The sequence below is a fragment of the Hyaena hyaena genome, unplaced genomic scaffold (genome assembly GCF_003009895.1).
Source record: "Hyaena hyaena isolate Hyena2069 unplaced genomic scaffold, ASM300989v1 scaffold_116, whole genome shotgun sequence".
NCBI lineage: Eukaryota > Metazoa > Chordata > Mammalia > Carnivora > Hyaenidae > Hyaena > Hyaena hyaena.
Window position 1 is genome coordinate 1,717,558 of NW_024080748.1, and position 14,369 is coordinate 1,731,926.

At 50.7% G+C, this 14,369-nt stretch overlaps 1 protein-coding gene across 4 annotated transcripts in view; it reads right to left on the bottom strand.

Moving 5' to 3' along the window:
• The window catches only part of PTPN5 (protein tyrosine phosphatase non-receptor type 5), a 57,420-nt gene that overhangs the window by 41,437 nt on the left and 1,614 nt on the right, over positions 1-14,369 (bottom strand). For 2 of the 4 annotated variants that reach the window (XM_039236801.1, XM_039236799.1), the window contains exon 1: positions 14,130-14,363. The exons of 1 other annotated variant lie outside the window; for it this stretch is intronic. Coding sequence is in view for 1 of the 3 variants with exons in the window: in XM_039236798.1 (XP_039092729.1) it covers positions 2,579-2,592 (14 nt within the window). In the remaining 2 variants the exon portion in view is untranslated. Of the gene's footprint in view, positions 1-2,578; positions 2,608-14,129; positions 14,364-14,369 lie in introns of those variants that run through there. One more of the 4 variants, XM_039236798.1, reaches the window with a different exon arrangement.

The following is a 14,369-nucleotide window of genomic DNA, read 5'->3' on the forward strand; positions in this document are numbered from 1 at the left end:
AAAAAAAAAAAAAAAAAAAAAAAAAAAAAAAAAAAAAAAAGATCCTGCTCAAATGTAAGCTCTTCAGCAGAATCGTCCCTGACTCCCTTAGGAAGAACTGGGCACTCTGTCTTCTGTTCTCACCTCTCTGTTCGGAAACTGTCTATCGATGCCTATATCCCAAGTTCACGTGGGCTATCTGTGCGCAAACCCGTGCTCTGTAATCAGCACAGCCTCCTCTGACTGCGTGCTTACTGTGTGCTGGACCCCACCCCAACTGCTGTTCACTCCTCACTACAACCCTACCAACTAAACACAGTTATCATCCTCCTCCTACACACAGCAAGATGGGGACTTAGACTGAGTCATTGTTCAAGGTCACACAGTTGGTAAGTGGTAGAACCAGGCTTCAAACTCACTTTGCTTCAACCCCAGGCCCAGGCTTTATTTAAACCACTAAGTGTACGGTCTCTGACACGGACTTTCCTGTCTACACACTGTCTGACATCAGGCTGATATTCAAGATATATTTCTTAAAAAAATAAATCAAAACACAGGCTAGACCCTGAGCATGAATAAATGGCTCATTAAAAAACACAAAGTGCAGGGGCTCCTGGGTGGCTCAGTCAGTTAAGCATCTGACTCTTGGTTTCAGCTCAGGTCATGATCTCACAGTTCATGGGTTGGGATTCTCTCTCTCCCTTTCTCTCTGCACCTCCCCCATTAGTGTTCTGTCTCTTTCAAAATAAATAAGCTTATTAAAACACACACACACACACACACACACACACACACACACACACACACACACACAGTACAGGCTTTGGGATCAGGCTGCCCGAATACAAACTCTGGATCCCTCAGTGGCTGTCTCGTCTTGGCCAAGACACTTGAATTCTCTATGCCTCAGTTTTCTCACCTGTGAAATGGGAATAACCATGCGTACACTTCAACAGATTCTTAAGGAGATTAAGTGAACTTTGATCCTCGCACAAGTTTTGATATGAGATACACGGGAAATGCCTAGAACAGGGCCCAGTAAACTCGTAAAAATGTTAGCTATCACCATCTTGTATGTCAGAGGCTGCCTGTTTCCCGGTTAATATAGCCCTTCTTTCCCCCATGTAGCTGAGGTCCACTGAGACTCCAGGATAAGTCTTGTGATATGCTAATAAACTGGTTCTCAGAAAAATAAATAAATTTTCAAAGCCCTGACGAGTGGAATTCGCCAATTTCCAAGGCGTACATGATCCCACGATGGCTGATTTTGAGCTATGAATGTGAGGGTCATGCCGCTGGTCTTGGAAGAGGTCGGGAGTTTTGCTCCAACTCTCCATGCCTCAGTGTTCTCATCTTTGAAACAGCGGTGCTGTGACGGGCAAATGTAAGCTCCTAGAGGAGAGCCTGGCACTTAGCACGCTGTGGGAGAGCTAGCGGACATGACGGTTGCTGGGAGTTATAACAAGACGCACCGCCGCCTGTCTGCTTCTGACACTGGCCCGGTCCCAGCCCCTGGCCTCTCGCCCGATGCCCTGGCAGGCGGTCTCTGCCTTGGTCACTTGCCTTCTAGGACTGAGGCCTTGTCTCCTCTCCCCAGCAACTCTCTCCCCAGCCCACCCGGGACTAGCATGCTCACGTCGCCTGTGCTGGTCACACATCCACCCTGATCACAAATGGTTTTGTGCTGCTGGCATCTCCCTGCCTCTGGTCTCAGCCCTCGGTGTCCCTGATGCCAACCCTTGGCCCTGCCTTGCTCTGGATCGCCCGTGATGGTCCCACGTGGCCCCTGCGTTGCCCTTCATCACTGACAAAACCACTTCTCAGAGGGCCTGTATGCACTTCCTGAGTGGAGAGCTGCAGTTCAGAGCAAGGGGCGGGGGGTGGCCCCCCTTTCCCCACCCCTCCCCCAACCTGATGCAGGGCTCTAGTTCCCGCCTGAGGGCCACAGTCCCCACCCTCCGCCTCTGATTTAACCCTTCTGTGCTCAGGTCTGGCCCAAGCAGTGACAGCACAGGCTGGGAAGACGCTGGCACTTTAGGATTTGGTGAAACATTCAGGCAAACTGAGTCAGACGCAGGGCCTGGGAGAGGCAAGGCAGAGGCTGCATCTGGAAACAGTTGGGTTTGAGGCTCCTTTGCCAGGAAAGACTATAGAGTATCAAATGAAACGGGAAAGAAAAAGACCAGACGGGACCAGGAGTCAAGGTTTAAACCGGACCAAATCTGACCTCCCGAATTCAGATGTAAACATCAGCTGCGTACCTACTATGTGCCCCATGCTTTCCAACACTTTCTTTCATCGGACCCTTGCAGCAACCTTGTGAAAGAGAAATCACCTCACTTCGTACAGGAGCTAATGGGCATGTGGTGGGGGGAAGGGACTGGCACGGGCACAGGTAAGTGTCACTCTCGTCCCGCTCAGGTGGCCAGTGGAGAAGACAGACAGAGCCTGGTCCTGAGCCAAGGGTGGTTAGTCCTCTCAATGCCTCGTGCCACCGTACAGCTGGAGACTTGGGGCCCAGGGCAGGTTGTCAACAAAGGCCTTCAGTTACGGGTAGAGTCCTTGCAAACATGACACCAATCGTTCTGAGGTCACACACCTTACAGCCACCATGGCGCTCTGGAAGAAGGATGGACGGAGAGGCAGAGAGACCTGGTTGAAACACTGTGCGCTTTGCCACCTTCTCTCCATGGGATCCCTGGCCAGTGCCCGAACCTCTCTGAACCTCAGTCTCTTCCTCTGGGATGCCTGCTGCAGGGTGGTGGGAAAGTGCAAGTGACTGAAGTACAGAAAGTACCAGGCATACATCCTCCTCGTTATCACAGCTGACCTGGCTCAAAGCTTCATTTCCCGGCTCCCTCTAAGTCACCCCAGCACAGGGGACGCTCCAGCTCTTTGTACCAGGCAGTGCCATCAGCTACAAAGGTCTGCTTCCCTCTTCCTCAGGCTCTGCCAGGTGTTCCTGGGGCTAATGAGAACCACGCATGGCCACCCCAGCAGAACAGACTCCTCTTCCCTCTAGAAGCCCCGGGCTGTTTCCAGGTCCCCCTCATCAGCCCCAGAAGCCCTTGGGAAGGTGGGTCAAAGAACTGGAAAGCTGACTTCACAGGATTCCCCAAATCCTCCTCCACCATGAAAACTGCCCCACCTCCCACACTCACTCTTGATTCCCAGCCTTTGTCTCTCCCCTTCCTCCTCCCTGCATAGGCCTCCCCCACCCCTCCTCTACTCTGAGCCGTGGTCTTGGGCCCTTCCAAGGCCTGCCTCAGCACCGTGCCTCCTTCAGGAAGCCTGTCTAGTGAGTCCAAGGCACGCTGACCTCTCCTCTGGCTGAATTCCTCTCCCGGGATTTGATTTGTGCCTCGGAATCTGGCGACAGCCTGCACCCCACCCTGGGCTGCTCCCTGCCCATAACTTGGGCTTCTGTGAGCTGCCCAGGCTGAGAAGGGGCAAAGGACAGGCTTCCTCCTACATGGCCCACGACAGGGAGCCCAGTGCAGAGGAAGAGGGATGGGAGGCGGGGCAACGTGCATCCAGCATTTCCTTGTACGCAACATTTGAAAGGAAGATAGGAAGGAATGACTAAGCGGGAGAAAAAGAAGGAAGTGAGTGAAAAGATGTGAAAGAAGGGCAAGGGCAGCTGTGTGAGTCTCAAGACCAGGGTCACAAGAGGATGGATCTAGACGGCTTTGGATCATGTTTTAAGGCTCTCTGTGAATTATCCTGATGTATAACTCCCTGGCTTAATAGACTCCTCTTTGAAAACCATTGGAGCTTAACCTACTCCAGGCAGCCTTCCCTGATTGACTCCGATCTCTTCCCGGGCTTCCTGAGCTGCACTACTTTGAATCCACTGATGCCATTTCCCATAATGCTAGGTCCTCTGGGGAAGGACTGGAGGTCTCTGCCTCACTGGTGGTGAGTTTCACTCTACATTGATCATTTATAATGAGAGATGTCTCACACTCTCTTTTATCAGCTTCAGAGGGTGGCTGAGATTTATTTTGCACGGTTGTTTTAAATCCAGGTTGTCTCCGGGGCACCTGGGTGGCTCAGTTGATTGAGCGTCTGACTTCAGCTCAGGTCATGATCTCTTGGTTCGTGGGTTCGAGCCCTGTGTCGGGCTCTGTGCTGACGGCTAGCTCAGAGCCTGGAGCCTGTTTCAGATTCTGTGTCTCCCTTTCTCTCTGACCCTCCCCTGCTCACACTGTCTCACTCTCTCAGAAATAAATAAAAACATTTAAAAATATATAAATCCAGGTTGCCTCCAACACAATCTTTTTATTTTTATTATTTTTTTAATCTGTTTTTTTATTTACATTTTTATTCACTTTTGAGAGACAGAGAGAGACAGAGCATGAGTGGGGGAGGGGCAGAGAGAGAGAGAGGGAGACACAGAATCTAAAGCAGGCTCCAAGCTCTGAGCTGTCAGCACAGAGTCCCAGGAGGGGCTCGAACCCATGAACCATGAGATCATGACCTGAGCTGAAGTCCAACACTTAACCGACTGAACCACCCAAGTGTCCCGCCTCCAACCCAATCTGGAGACAAGGTCTGCTATGATCTTATATCCATTTCTTTACTCTCAGGCTCTTTGGGGTCTAAGACTCAGTCCCTGCCCTTAGCCAGCTTCCAGCCCAGTGTACCGAGTCCAAAATGCTAAATGTCAACTGAGGCTGTCTAATGGGGGTGCCTAGGAGGGCACAATGGGAGGGTCTGGGAAAGGACTTTGGCAGACAGTGGGAGACGTGAAAGAGCAGGGCGGTGGGAGAAAGAGGGAACCTTGGTGCAGCTGGAGAGAGAGGGCACTCACCGCCATGGCAGACGGCCGTGTGCAGCAGGCTAGGGCTCACTTGAACCCGGAGGTTGCTTTTTCTCAGGAGGATGAAGGCAGGTAGTGCCACTGTAGCTGGCACTTAGAAATCTGTGTCAGCGATGCTGGGGGCACGGCACCATGGGTGGGTCCCCCAAACTCTGTATTCCACAAAAGACCACATCTGTGATGCCGTTCATATGAAGATCAAGAACAGACAAAACAGGGGCACCTGGGTGGCTCAGTAGGTTGAGTGTCCGACTTCAGCTCAGGTCATGAGCTCACGGTTCGTGAGTTCGAACCCCCCTTCAGACTCGCTCCTGTTAGCGCAGAGACCACTTCAGATCCTCTGTCCCCCTCTCTGCCCCTCCCCTGCTTGAGCGCTCTCTCTCAAAAATAAATAAATATTAAAAATTAAAAAAAAAAAAAAAACAGATAAAACACCCAGAATGACAGAACCAGGAACAACAGTTAACCTTCAAGGGCAGGTACTGACTGGAAGGGAGTAAGAGGGAACTTTCAGGGCTGTAGGAAGTGCCACATCTCAACCCTGGTCACGGTTCCTCAACTTCATCCATCTGTCACGACTCACTGAAGGCAACATTTAAATCTATATGTCTCCCTGTTCATAATATGTATCTTTTTTTAAAAAAAGTTTATTCATTTATTCTGAGAGAGACATATGTGGGAGGGGTAGAGAGAGAGGGAAAGAGAGAGAATCCCAGGCAGGCAGAGCCTGATGTGGGGCTTGATCCCAAGAACCGTGAGATCATGGCCTGAGTGGAAACCAAGAGTCGGTTGCTTAACTGACTGCGTCACCCAAGGTGCCCCCATAAAACAGATCTCACAAATGTGTGTTCCTGACTGTCACGGCGACTGAGGGTGCCGCTGGCGATATTCAGGGGACGGGCCAGGGACGCTTTCACAATGAAGAGCTCTCCCAAAGGCCAAGAGGGTCCCTGCTGGGAAGCACAGGTGCAGGCCACACGCGGCGCCAGGGGTTCACAGAGCAGAGAGAACTGGCTGTATCTGGGTCTGGGGAAGACGGGGCTTCGGCCAGGATGGGAACCCACGAAGTCCAGGCATCTCAGGGCAGCCAAGGAGCACAGGAGGCGGACATATGATTGGCACTGCCCCTCCAGGGCTCTGTGTTTGGTCACTTCCAGCCTGCTGTCCTGAAGCTGCTCAGGCCTAGGAGGGGCCCTGCATGTCCCTCTGAGGCACCCCAGCAGAGGCTGGAAGGAGGCCAGCCTGAGTAGTCAGAGGCAGCTGACGTCAGAGGGAAAAGGAAATGCCCCCTGCCTGGCCTCCCAGCCTCCTGATAGGCACCACAGATGATGAATGATCATCTTCCTCCGAAATGGAGGCTCCGTGAGGAGGGGTGCCCTGGGAGATCAGAGTCACTGGCAGCGGGGTTGGATGCTGCTGCTGCTGCTGCTGCTACAGAAAACCATTTCCTGAAATCATGGGCAGAAGAAGGACACGGCTGACTGACACTAAAATGCCTGCCTCACTGCTTCCTTCAGGAAGCCTTCGCTGATCTCCAGGCTGGGCAGGCATCTCCCCTGTGATCCCACGACCCCCCGGCCCAGCACCAGAGGACAGCAACTGCCTTGGTCTGGATTCTGACTCTGCCACTGACTTGTGTGTTCCTGACAAGTTCCTCAAGCCTTCGGAGTCTGTAAACCAAGGAAATATAAAGATCTTCTGTACTGAACTGTTATGAGGATTGGGTGAGATAATATACCGAGCACTCAGAAAAAGTGAGTGCTTATTATTATTATCAGGGCACACATCAGGATGGAGCGCCGCCACTGGGTTACCTCTCTGGCACACCTAAGCGACGTAAGCTCCTTGTGGGCAGGGTCCTTGTGGCCATGTGGATTCCCTGACACAGTAAATACTCGCCTGCATGAATGAACTGCATCCATTCAGATCTCCCCTGAGAGCTTTCTTTCTCCACCCACAATGTCTCTAAATCACAGTAATTCTTCAGAAATGGAGGCTGGATTCATTTTTACTCCATTCTCTCTTCTTTCCTCTCTGTCATCGCCAAGGCCGTGCAGAATCCACAAAAATCTACTTTTTAATTATTTATTAAAAAATTTTTAATGTTTATTTTTGAGAGAGACAGAATGCAAGTATTGGGGGGGGGGGCAGAGAGAGAAGGAGACACAGAATTCAAAGTAGGCTCCAGGCTCTGAGCTGTCAGCACAGCGTCCAACATGGGGCTCAAACCCCAGAACCACAAGATCATGACCTGAGCTGAAGTTGGATGCTTAACCAACTGAGCCACCCAGGTGCCCCAAGTGGTGTTTATTTACTTATTTTTGAGAGAGAGAGAGAGAGAGAGAGAGGGAGGGAGAGAGAGAGATTGTGAGGAGGGGAGGGGCAGAGAGGGAGACAGAGAGACAAAGAGAGAGAATCCCAAGCAGGCTCCACAGTCAGCACAGGGCCGATGCAGGGCTAGATCCCACAAACCGTGAGATCCTTACCTGAGCCAGAATCAAGAGTCAGACACCCAACAACTGAGCCACCCAGGTGTCCCCAAAAATCTACTTTTTAAAAATTAATGGCTTCTTCCCAGACTCTAAACTCCTCAGACTTCATTCACTGGCCTTTTACAGGCTGGGCCCACAAAAATCCATTTTTAAAAAAGCCCCTGTGATTTCTTAAAAAGTTAAACACAGAATTACCATATGATCCAGCAACCCCACTTCTAGGTCCACACCCAAAAGATAAGCAAAATGTGGCATATACGTACAATGGAATATTACTCAGTCTTTTTTTTTTTTTTTTAATTTTTTTTTTTTTAATGTTTTATTTATTTCTAGGAGAGAGAGAGAGAGAGACAGCGTGAGCAGGGGAGGGTCAGAGAGAGAGGGAGTCACAGACTGAAACAGGCTCCAGGCTCTGAGCTGGCAGTCAGCACAGAGCCCGACACGGGGCTCGAACCCACGAACCGCGAGATCATGACCTAAGCGAAAGTCGGACGCTTAACCGACTAAGCCACCCAGGCGCCCCGGAATATTACTCAGTCTTAACAAGGAGGGAAATTCTGACACATGCTACAACATGGCAGCATCTGGACAACCTCACGTTAAGTGAAATGAGCCAGACACAAAAGGACAAATACTGTATGACGAACCTAGAATAGGTGAATCCATAGAGAAAGAAAGCAGAATACAGGATACCAGAGGCTGGGAGGGGATGAGGAATTATCATTTCATGAGTAGAATCTCAGTTTTGTAAGATGAAAAGTGTTCTGTGGATGGTGGTGATGGTTGTGCAACACTGTGAAGGTACGTAATACTGCTGAACTATAACTTACAAACGGTTCAAAGAGTAAACTTTATGTACTTCATAATTTAAAAAAAGCACCGTGAACTGAGCCAACCAAATGCTGGAGGGACTCCATCTTGAATCGGAGGGTGCTGGGTACCACTCTGTCACATCCTCAATGCTCTACTGACTTTGGCCTCCTGACCCATCATCTCCCTCCATCCTCTCCTTGGCCCTTGCTCTGGTGTCCCCTGTTCTCTTTCTGCCCCAGAACCCAGGGCCGCATCATTTGTGTCCATGAAATCAACTCACATTTGCCCACAGTCGACCCTTCCTGTCCCTTGGGCCCCTGTTTAAACCCTTCTTGGTCCCAACACACCCTCTTGAGGATGCTTAAAATGGATGCCTTGAGAATCAGAGACAGAAAAGTTGTGGTTGAGGATGCTCCCTACTATATCCACCAATGAAGAAGTGGTTAAATAAAATACAGTCAAGCCACTGAGGATAAAAAGAAGATCATGATTGAACACAGAAGTTATGATAAAACGTGAAGTGAAAACTGCAATGGACCACAACTAGATGTGGGCTGGTGTCATCTATTATAAAATACAGACCTTCAGAGAGAGGCAAACCACAAAACAGACTCTTAATAATAGAGAACAAACTGATGGTTAACAGAGGGGTGGGGCGTGGGGGTTGGGGGGTGGGGTGGGAGTGAAACAGGTGAGGGGGATTAAGGATTGCACTTGTCATGAGGAGCACCTGGCAGTGAATGGAAGTACTGCATCACTATATGGTACACCTGAAACTCATATTAAACCATGTTAACTAACCGGAATTTAAATTAAAAAAAGAAGTAAAATAAACTGCAGGAAGAAAAAAATACTGATCTTTAGAAGAAATAAAATGGAAATGTCTAAAGCCATGGTTAACCTTACGTTTACTTTACAGTATCGTCATGTTAGTTTTACAATACATTTTATTTTTTAAGGCCAGGCAACACCCTTAGGCAGATGATGAAACATGCAGTCTTTGGAACTGACACCCACATGGAATCCACTAATGCCCCTGAGCGGCTTCCAGAGAGTTCCAGGAGACGGGAACACTTCGACTCTTAAGACAGACATGTTGAAGCCTCTCTAATGACTTCAACCAACCACCTCACCATACAAAGGAAGGACACATTTAGGGTCTTTATTTTTGCCATCACAGTGACCAGGAGATTTAGCCGTGAACAGTTTATCTCCAACATTAGCCCCAAGTTAGAAATTCTCACCAAGATGCTTGCTCTCGAACAAATCTGCAAACTGAGGACTTCTCATACTTGAATGATGGCACATTCAAATCATCTGAGTGTTACCATTTTGTCCACACTACAGTTTAGTAGGCCATAACATCTTTTTTTTTTTAATGTTTATTTATTTCTAGGAGACAGAGAGAGAGACAGCATGAGCAGGGGAGGGTCAGAGAGAGAGGGAGTCACAGACTGAAACAGGCTCCAGGCTCTGGGCTGGCAGTCAGCACAGAGCCCGACGCGGGGCTCGAACCCACGAACTGTGAGATCATGACCTAAGCGAAAGATGGACGCTTAACCAACTAAGCCACCCAGGCGCCCCGACTAGGCCATAACATCTTTATTTAGGGGTTCATATAGTTCCAAAGTATGAAGTTTCATACATAAATGGTCATTTCTAACATTCATTCATTCAACAGCTATTTAGTGAGCCACTGCTGCATGTCAGGCTGTTTGCTAGTCATCAAGAATACCAGGAGAACAGGGCCGCCTGGGTGGCTCAGTCAGTTGAGCATCTGACTTCGGCTCAGGTCATGATCTCACAGTTCGTGGGTTCGAACCCTGCGTCGGGCTCTGTGCTGATGGCTAGCTCAGAGCCTGGAGCCTGTCTCCAGATTCTGTCTCTCCCTCTCTCTCTGTGCTTCCCCTGCTTGCACTGTCTCTCTCGGAAAATAAATAAAAAACATTTAGAAATGTACTAAAAAAGAATATCAGGAGAACAGGATTCTGGTTCTCTTGGGACTCATTAACACTATGATTTCTTATTCCCCAGGCTTGTAAACATCTACATGATCTGGCCCTGCCCCTCTCTCCTATCTTTTCCCTTACCAAACTTCCTCTCCACCTAGCTCTTATAACCCCTGAAAACACCAAGGTGTTCTTACCCCAGGGCCTTTGCACTTACAGTCTCCTCTTCTTAGAATGCTATTCCGCCTGATCTCACTTCCTTTAGGTCTTTGGTCAACAATCACCTTCTCAGAGGCAATTCTATTTAAAGGCAAAAGTCTTCCTTCACTCTTCCTCCTCCCCCACCCCAACCCGTTTATTTTTCTCCAGAGCACTGCTCACCCCCCCCCGAAATGTCATATCTCTGCCTATGTTTTATTTTCTGTCTCCCTTGGTAGAGCTCGGGCAGGAAGTTCATCTTTTTCAGCAACGTATCCCCAGAGCCCAGAACAACCTGGCACATAACAGATGTTTATATGTATCTGGAGACTGAATGAATGAATGAACAAACTGGCTCTTGACAGTCCGGGGTGCTTGGTGAGCCAGCTTTGCAGGAGTCATTATGGCTGCCTATCAGATCCATGGCCCCCGCTCAGGCTTCCCCATTCCTCCTCCAGCTGGGCTCTCTGTGAATGGCATCCCTACCCACTCAGGCTCAAAACCTTGCCACCACTTCTCATTCCTCCATCCCTCGAGCACCTGTAATGAAACCACTGCCAATTTTGGTGACCCTCTGGCCTCTTGCATCAACTCCTTTCTCTCTTCATTCTTACAATGATCCCCACTCCTTATCTCTCACTACAGTCATTATTTCCCTGCCAGCAGGTCCTCCCCTCCGATCTGTTCTCCCCAGGGGAGCCAGGATGAGTTTCCTTATGGCCAGGCTCGATCACGTCTCTCCTATATTCATAAACTAAAGACCGGGGTGGCAACTGCAGCTCTGATCATGATCCCACGATTTGTGGGTTCAAGCCCAATATCAGGCTTTGCTCTGAGTGCACAGAGCCTGCTTCAGATTCTGTCTCCCTCTCTCTCTGCCCCTACCTCGCTTGCACTCTCTCAAAAATTAAAAAAAAATTTTTTTAATTAAGAAAAAAAGAACCTAAAGACCAATCTTTTAGGTTGGCATTCAATGCTCCCAGAACTGCCTCCACCTTCCTACCTAGCTTTCCTTCTCACAACTCCTCAGTTATCCTTTTGGCTCTAGTTGGAAGGAACCACTTTTAGTTTCTACATGTGCCTTAGAAGCCCCCACTGCCAGTTGCCGCTTCCAATACTTGAAATACTTTCCCTTCTTTCTTCTAGTGTCCTCATCATTTAGACCCAACTCAAATGCTACACAGCTTCTCCAAGAAGCGGTTCCCGATTTTCCGGAGGAATAAAATCCATCCTTTTCAATTCTTTCCCAAAGGTCATCTGCTTCTCTTTGGGGGCCGGTGTCAGGAAAGCACAGGCAACATGAGGTAGAAGAAAGAGTTCAGAATCCGGATTCAGATGATCTGAACTGGAGGCAGAACTCTCCAGCTCTGAGACTTATGAAGTATGCACCCTTAGGTAAATTAAACTGAGTCTCAGCTTCCCCATTCGTGCAATGGGAACGGTCTCACTAGGACTATCATGGGTGTGTTAGGAGAATTAAATGTAAGTGACAGTGTAAGAAATGCTTTGGCACCATATAAATTACTAAATTCAGTCATGATCAGCAGCTAAACAACTGATAAACCAAAGTGTGACTTGTCCCAGGGAGGATTCATGGTGGCCTCTTGCTGGCTGAACCCTAAGTCTGGGAATAGATCAGTGGGGAAGGGATTTTTTGAGGCAGAGGGACTCTGAGGCCCTAAAACCCCATATCCTTAGGCAATATGAAGAGGGGAGAAGTGGAGGGTATATCCACAAAGCTGGGGCCCTAATGGTATTAATAGCTACTGATTCTGGAGCTTTTCCTGTGCCCCAGGCACTGTGCTAAGTACCCTACATAAATTATCTCATCTCATTTTATTCCCTCACAGAGTAATAGAAGAGAAAAGTCGGGCCCACAGCAGTTATATAAATAAGTGCTCCCCTCCCCCGCCCCACCCTTTCAACAGTTCAGACCTGAAAGATACCCTGAAAATTCCCAATCCAATGATCCTATTTTTCAGATGGAGAAACCGAGACCCCAGAGAGGTTATGGGGTTTTCTAAAACTGTCCAGCCAGGGAGGATGAACCTGGGCCTAGAACCTAGATCCCCTCACTCGCAGGGTGGGGGGCCTCCGCTGGGCAAAAATCCAGGGGTATCACTCATTTTGACGTGTACCTCAATGGAGGTTCTGGAGGGCAAAGCCGTTTATTGGACTACAATGTGGGCGGTGGTCCCTGGAGTCACATCACCTAGTCACCCTGGCTCTGCTCTGTGCCAGGCTGCTCACCCCACCCAGGAAGGAAGCTCTTGAAGGAGTCTCTTCAGGACCCCAGAGACTGAACACTGCCCTCCTTGCCAACTATCTCATTCAACGGAATCTCCTCAAAATTGACTGACTTCATCCATTCACCATTCAGCTTGCATTCCTTCAACGTACCTCTCGTACCTCTCGGGGCATCCTGCCTGCGCCAGGCGTCGGGCTCAGATCTGGGGACACCCAGCTGCCCTTGAGGGAGCCTTGCCCTGAGTTACCACCTGAGCCTGGTGAGGCTGTAACTCAAGCTTCCCCCTTAAGCTTCATCAGCGACACCAAGAGGCCACACTCAACAGACATAAAGGAGGAAGGGGTGGCCTGACGTCAAGGACTTGGGGACCTCCACAAAGGGATGATGAAAAGGGCCTGGCTGGAGTAGAAGACCCAGGCCCTTAAGGAGGAGGGGAGAGTGGGATGGCATACAGTCAGGTCAAGGTGGGGCAAGGGGTGGACTCTTGTATGCCACGTCAACTGGTCCAACCGAGGACACAGCTCAGTGACTCCCAGGAGAACCCGACACTATGGAATCTGATCTCAGGCCCGGAGCTGCCTCATTCTCCCAAATTAAATCCCAAACCTGGGGTGTTTGCTTGCATGAGAGAGCTCTCCTTTGAGGCTGAGGGAGGCAAACTGAAGACCAGCTCGTATCCTCCCTGCCCGCCCCCCCTCCCCCCCCCAGTAAGGATGGTAGCAAATGAATGGCACCTGCCGCTCCAAGTAGAGACAGGGTTGGAATTATAAAGACCTCCCTGGTACACTCAGATGAATTTTGGGGTTCTGAGGCTTCAATGGGTATAGAATTGAATTATGTAGGAGGAAAATGAATATGAAAGCCAGAGAGCCTAGATTCTAACGCAGGCTTTGTCACTAGCTCTCTGGTGACCTTGGTCAAGCCACTTCACTGGACCTCAGTTTCCCCATTTGTAAAGTGAGGGCGTTAAATGAGTTCCAAAGGTTCATCTGATCCTGACCCTCTAAGTTACGTGATCCTTGCTAAGGTAAGCCCCTCAGGGCTCTGACCTGGACAGTCTCGGGTTTTGCAGGAGCCTGGGCCTCATCTAGGAAAAAGGGGAATGCTGGGGGAGGGGAATGAGCTGGGCTCTTATTTGGGGGGGTGGGTGGGGAGCTGGTTGTTTAAGCTACACGGTTGGTCCGGGGGAGGCGAAGCGAAGGGAAGGCTGGGAGCCGCGTTTTACAGGCCAGCAGGCTAGAGGCGATCTCCAGCCTCCCTCCCGGGTTTCAGACCCTGGAGAGGCAATGCAGCCAAAAGCCACGCACCAGCCCCGGCTGCCGAGGCTCGGACCCGGGACCACCGTCTCGATCCTTCCCCGGAACCGTGCACGAGCTTCGTGGGGAGTGGCTGCTGCTCTCTCTCCCCAGTACCTGCCGGCGGGGACCCCTCCCAGGCGCGGGGCGCCCCTCCCCTCCCCCAGTCCGGGGGCGCAGGGAGCCCCATGGGGGCGTGGCGGTGGCGGGCGCTGGCTTCCCAGCCCTGGGGGCTGAAAGAGGTTTCTGTCTTGGGGCCGCCCCGGGAGGGACCCCACGCCCTCCACCTACCAGCTCCCCACACAAAGGCGCCCACGGAGGCGCCGCACTTACCGGCCAGAGCGGGCTCCGGGCGCTGGCGAGCGGGCGGGCGGGAGGATGTGCGCGCGCGAGTGTGCGTGTGTCTGCGTGTGTTCCTGTGTGTGTCTGCGCGAGTGTGTGTGTGTGACGGGGGCCGCGCCGAGCTCTGTGCGTCTGCGTGTGCGGGGGCGTCCGTCCGTCGGTCCGTCCGCCCGGCGCTCCGTCCCGCGCTCCGTGCGCGCTCCCTAGCCCGGCCGCCCCACCAAATGCGCT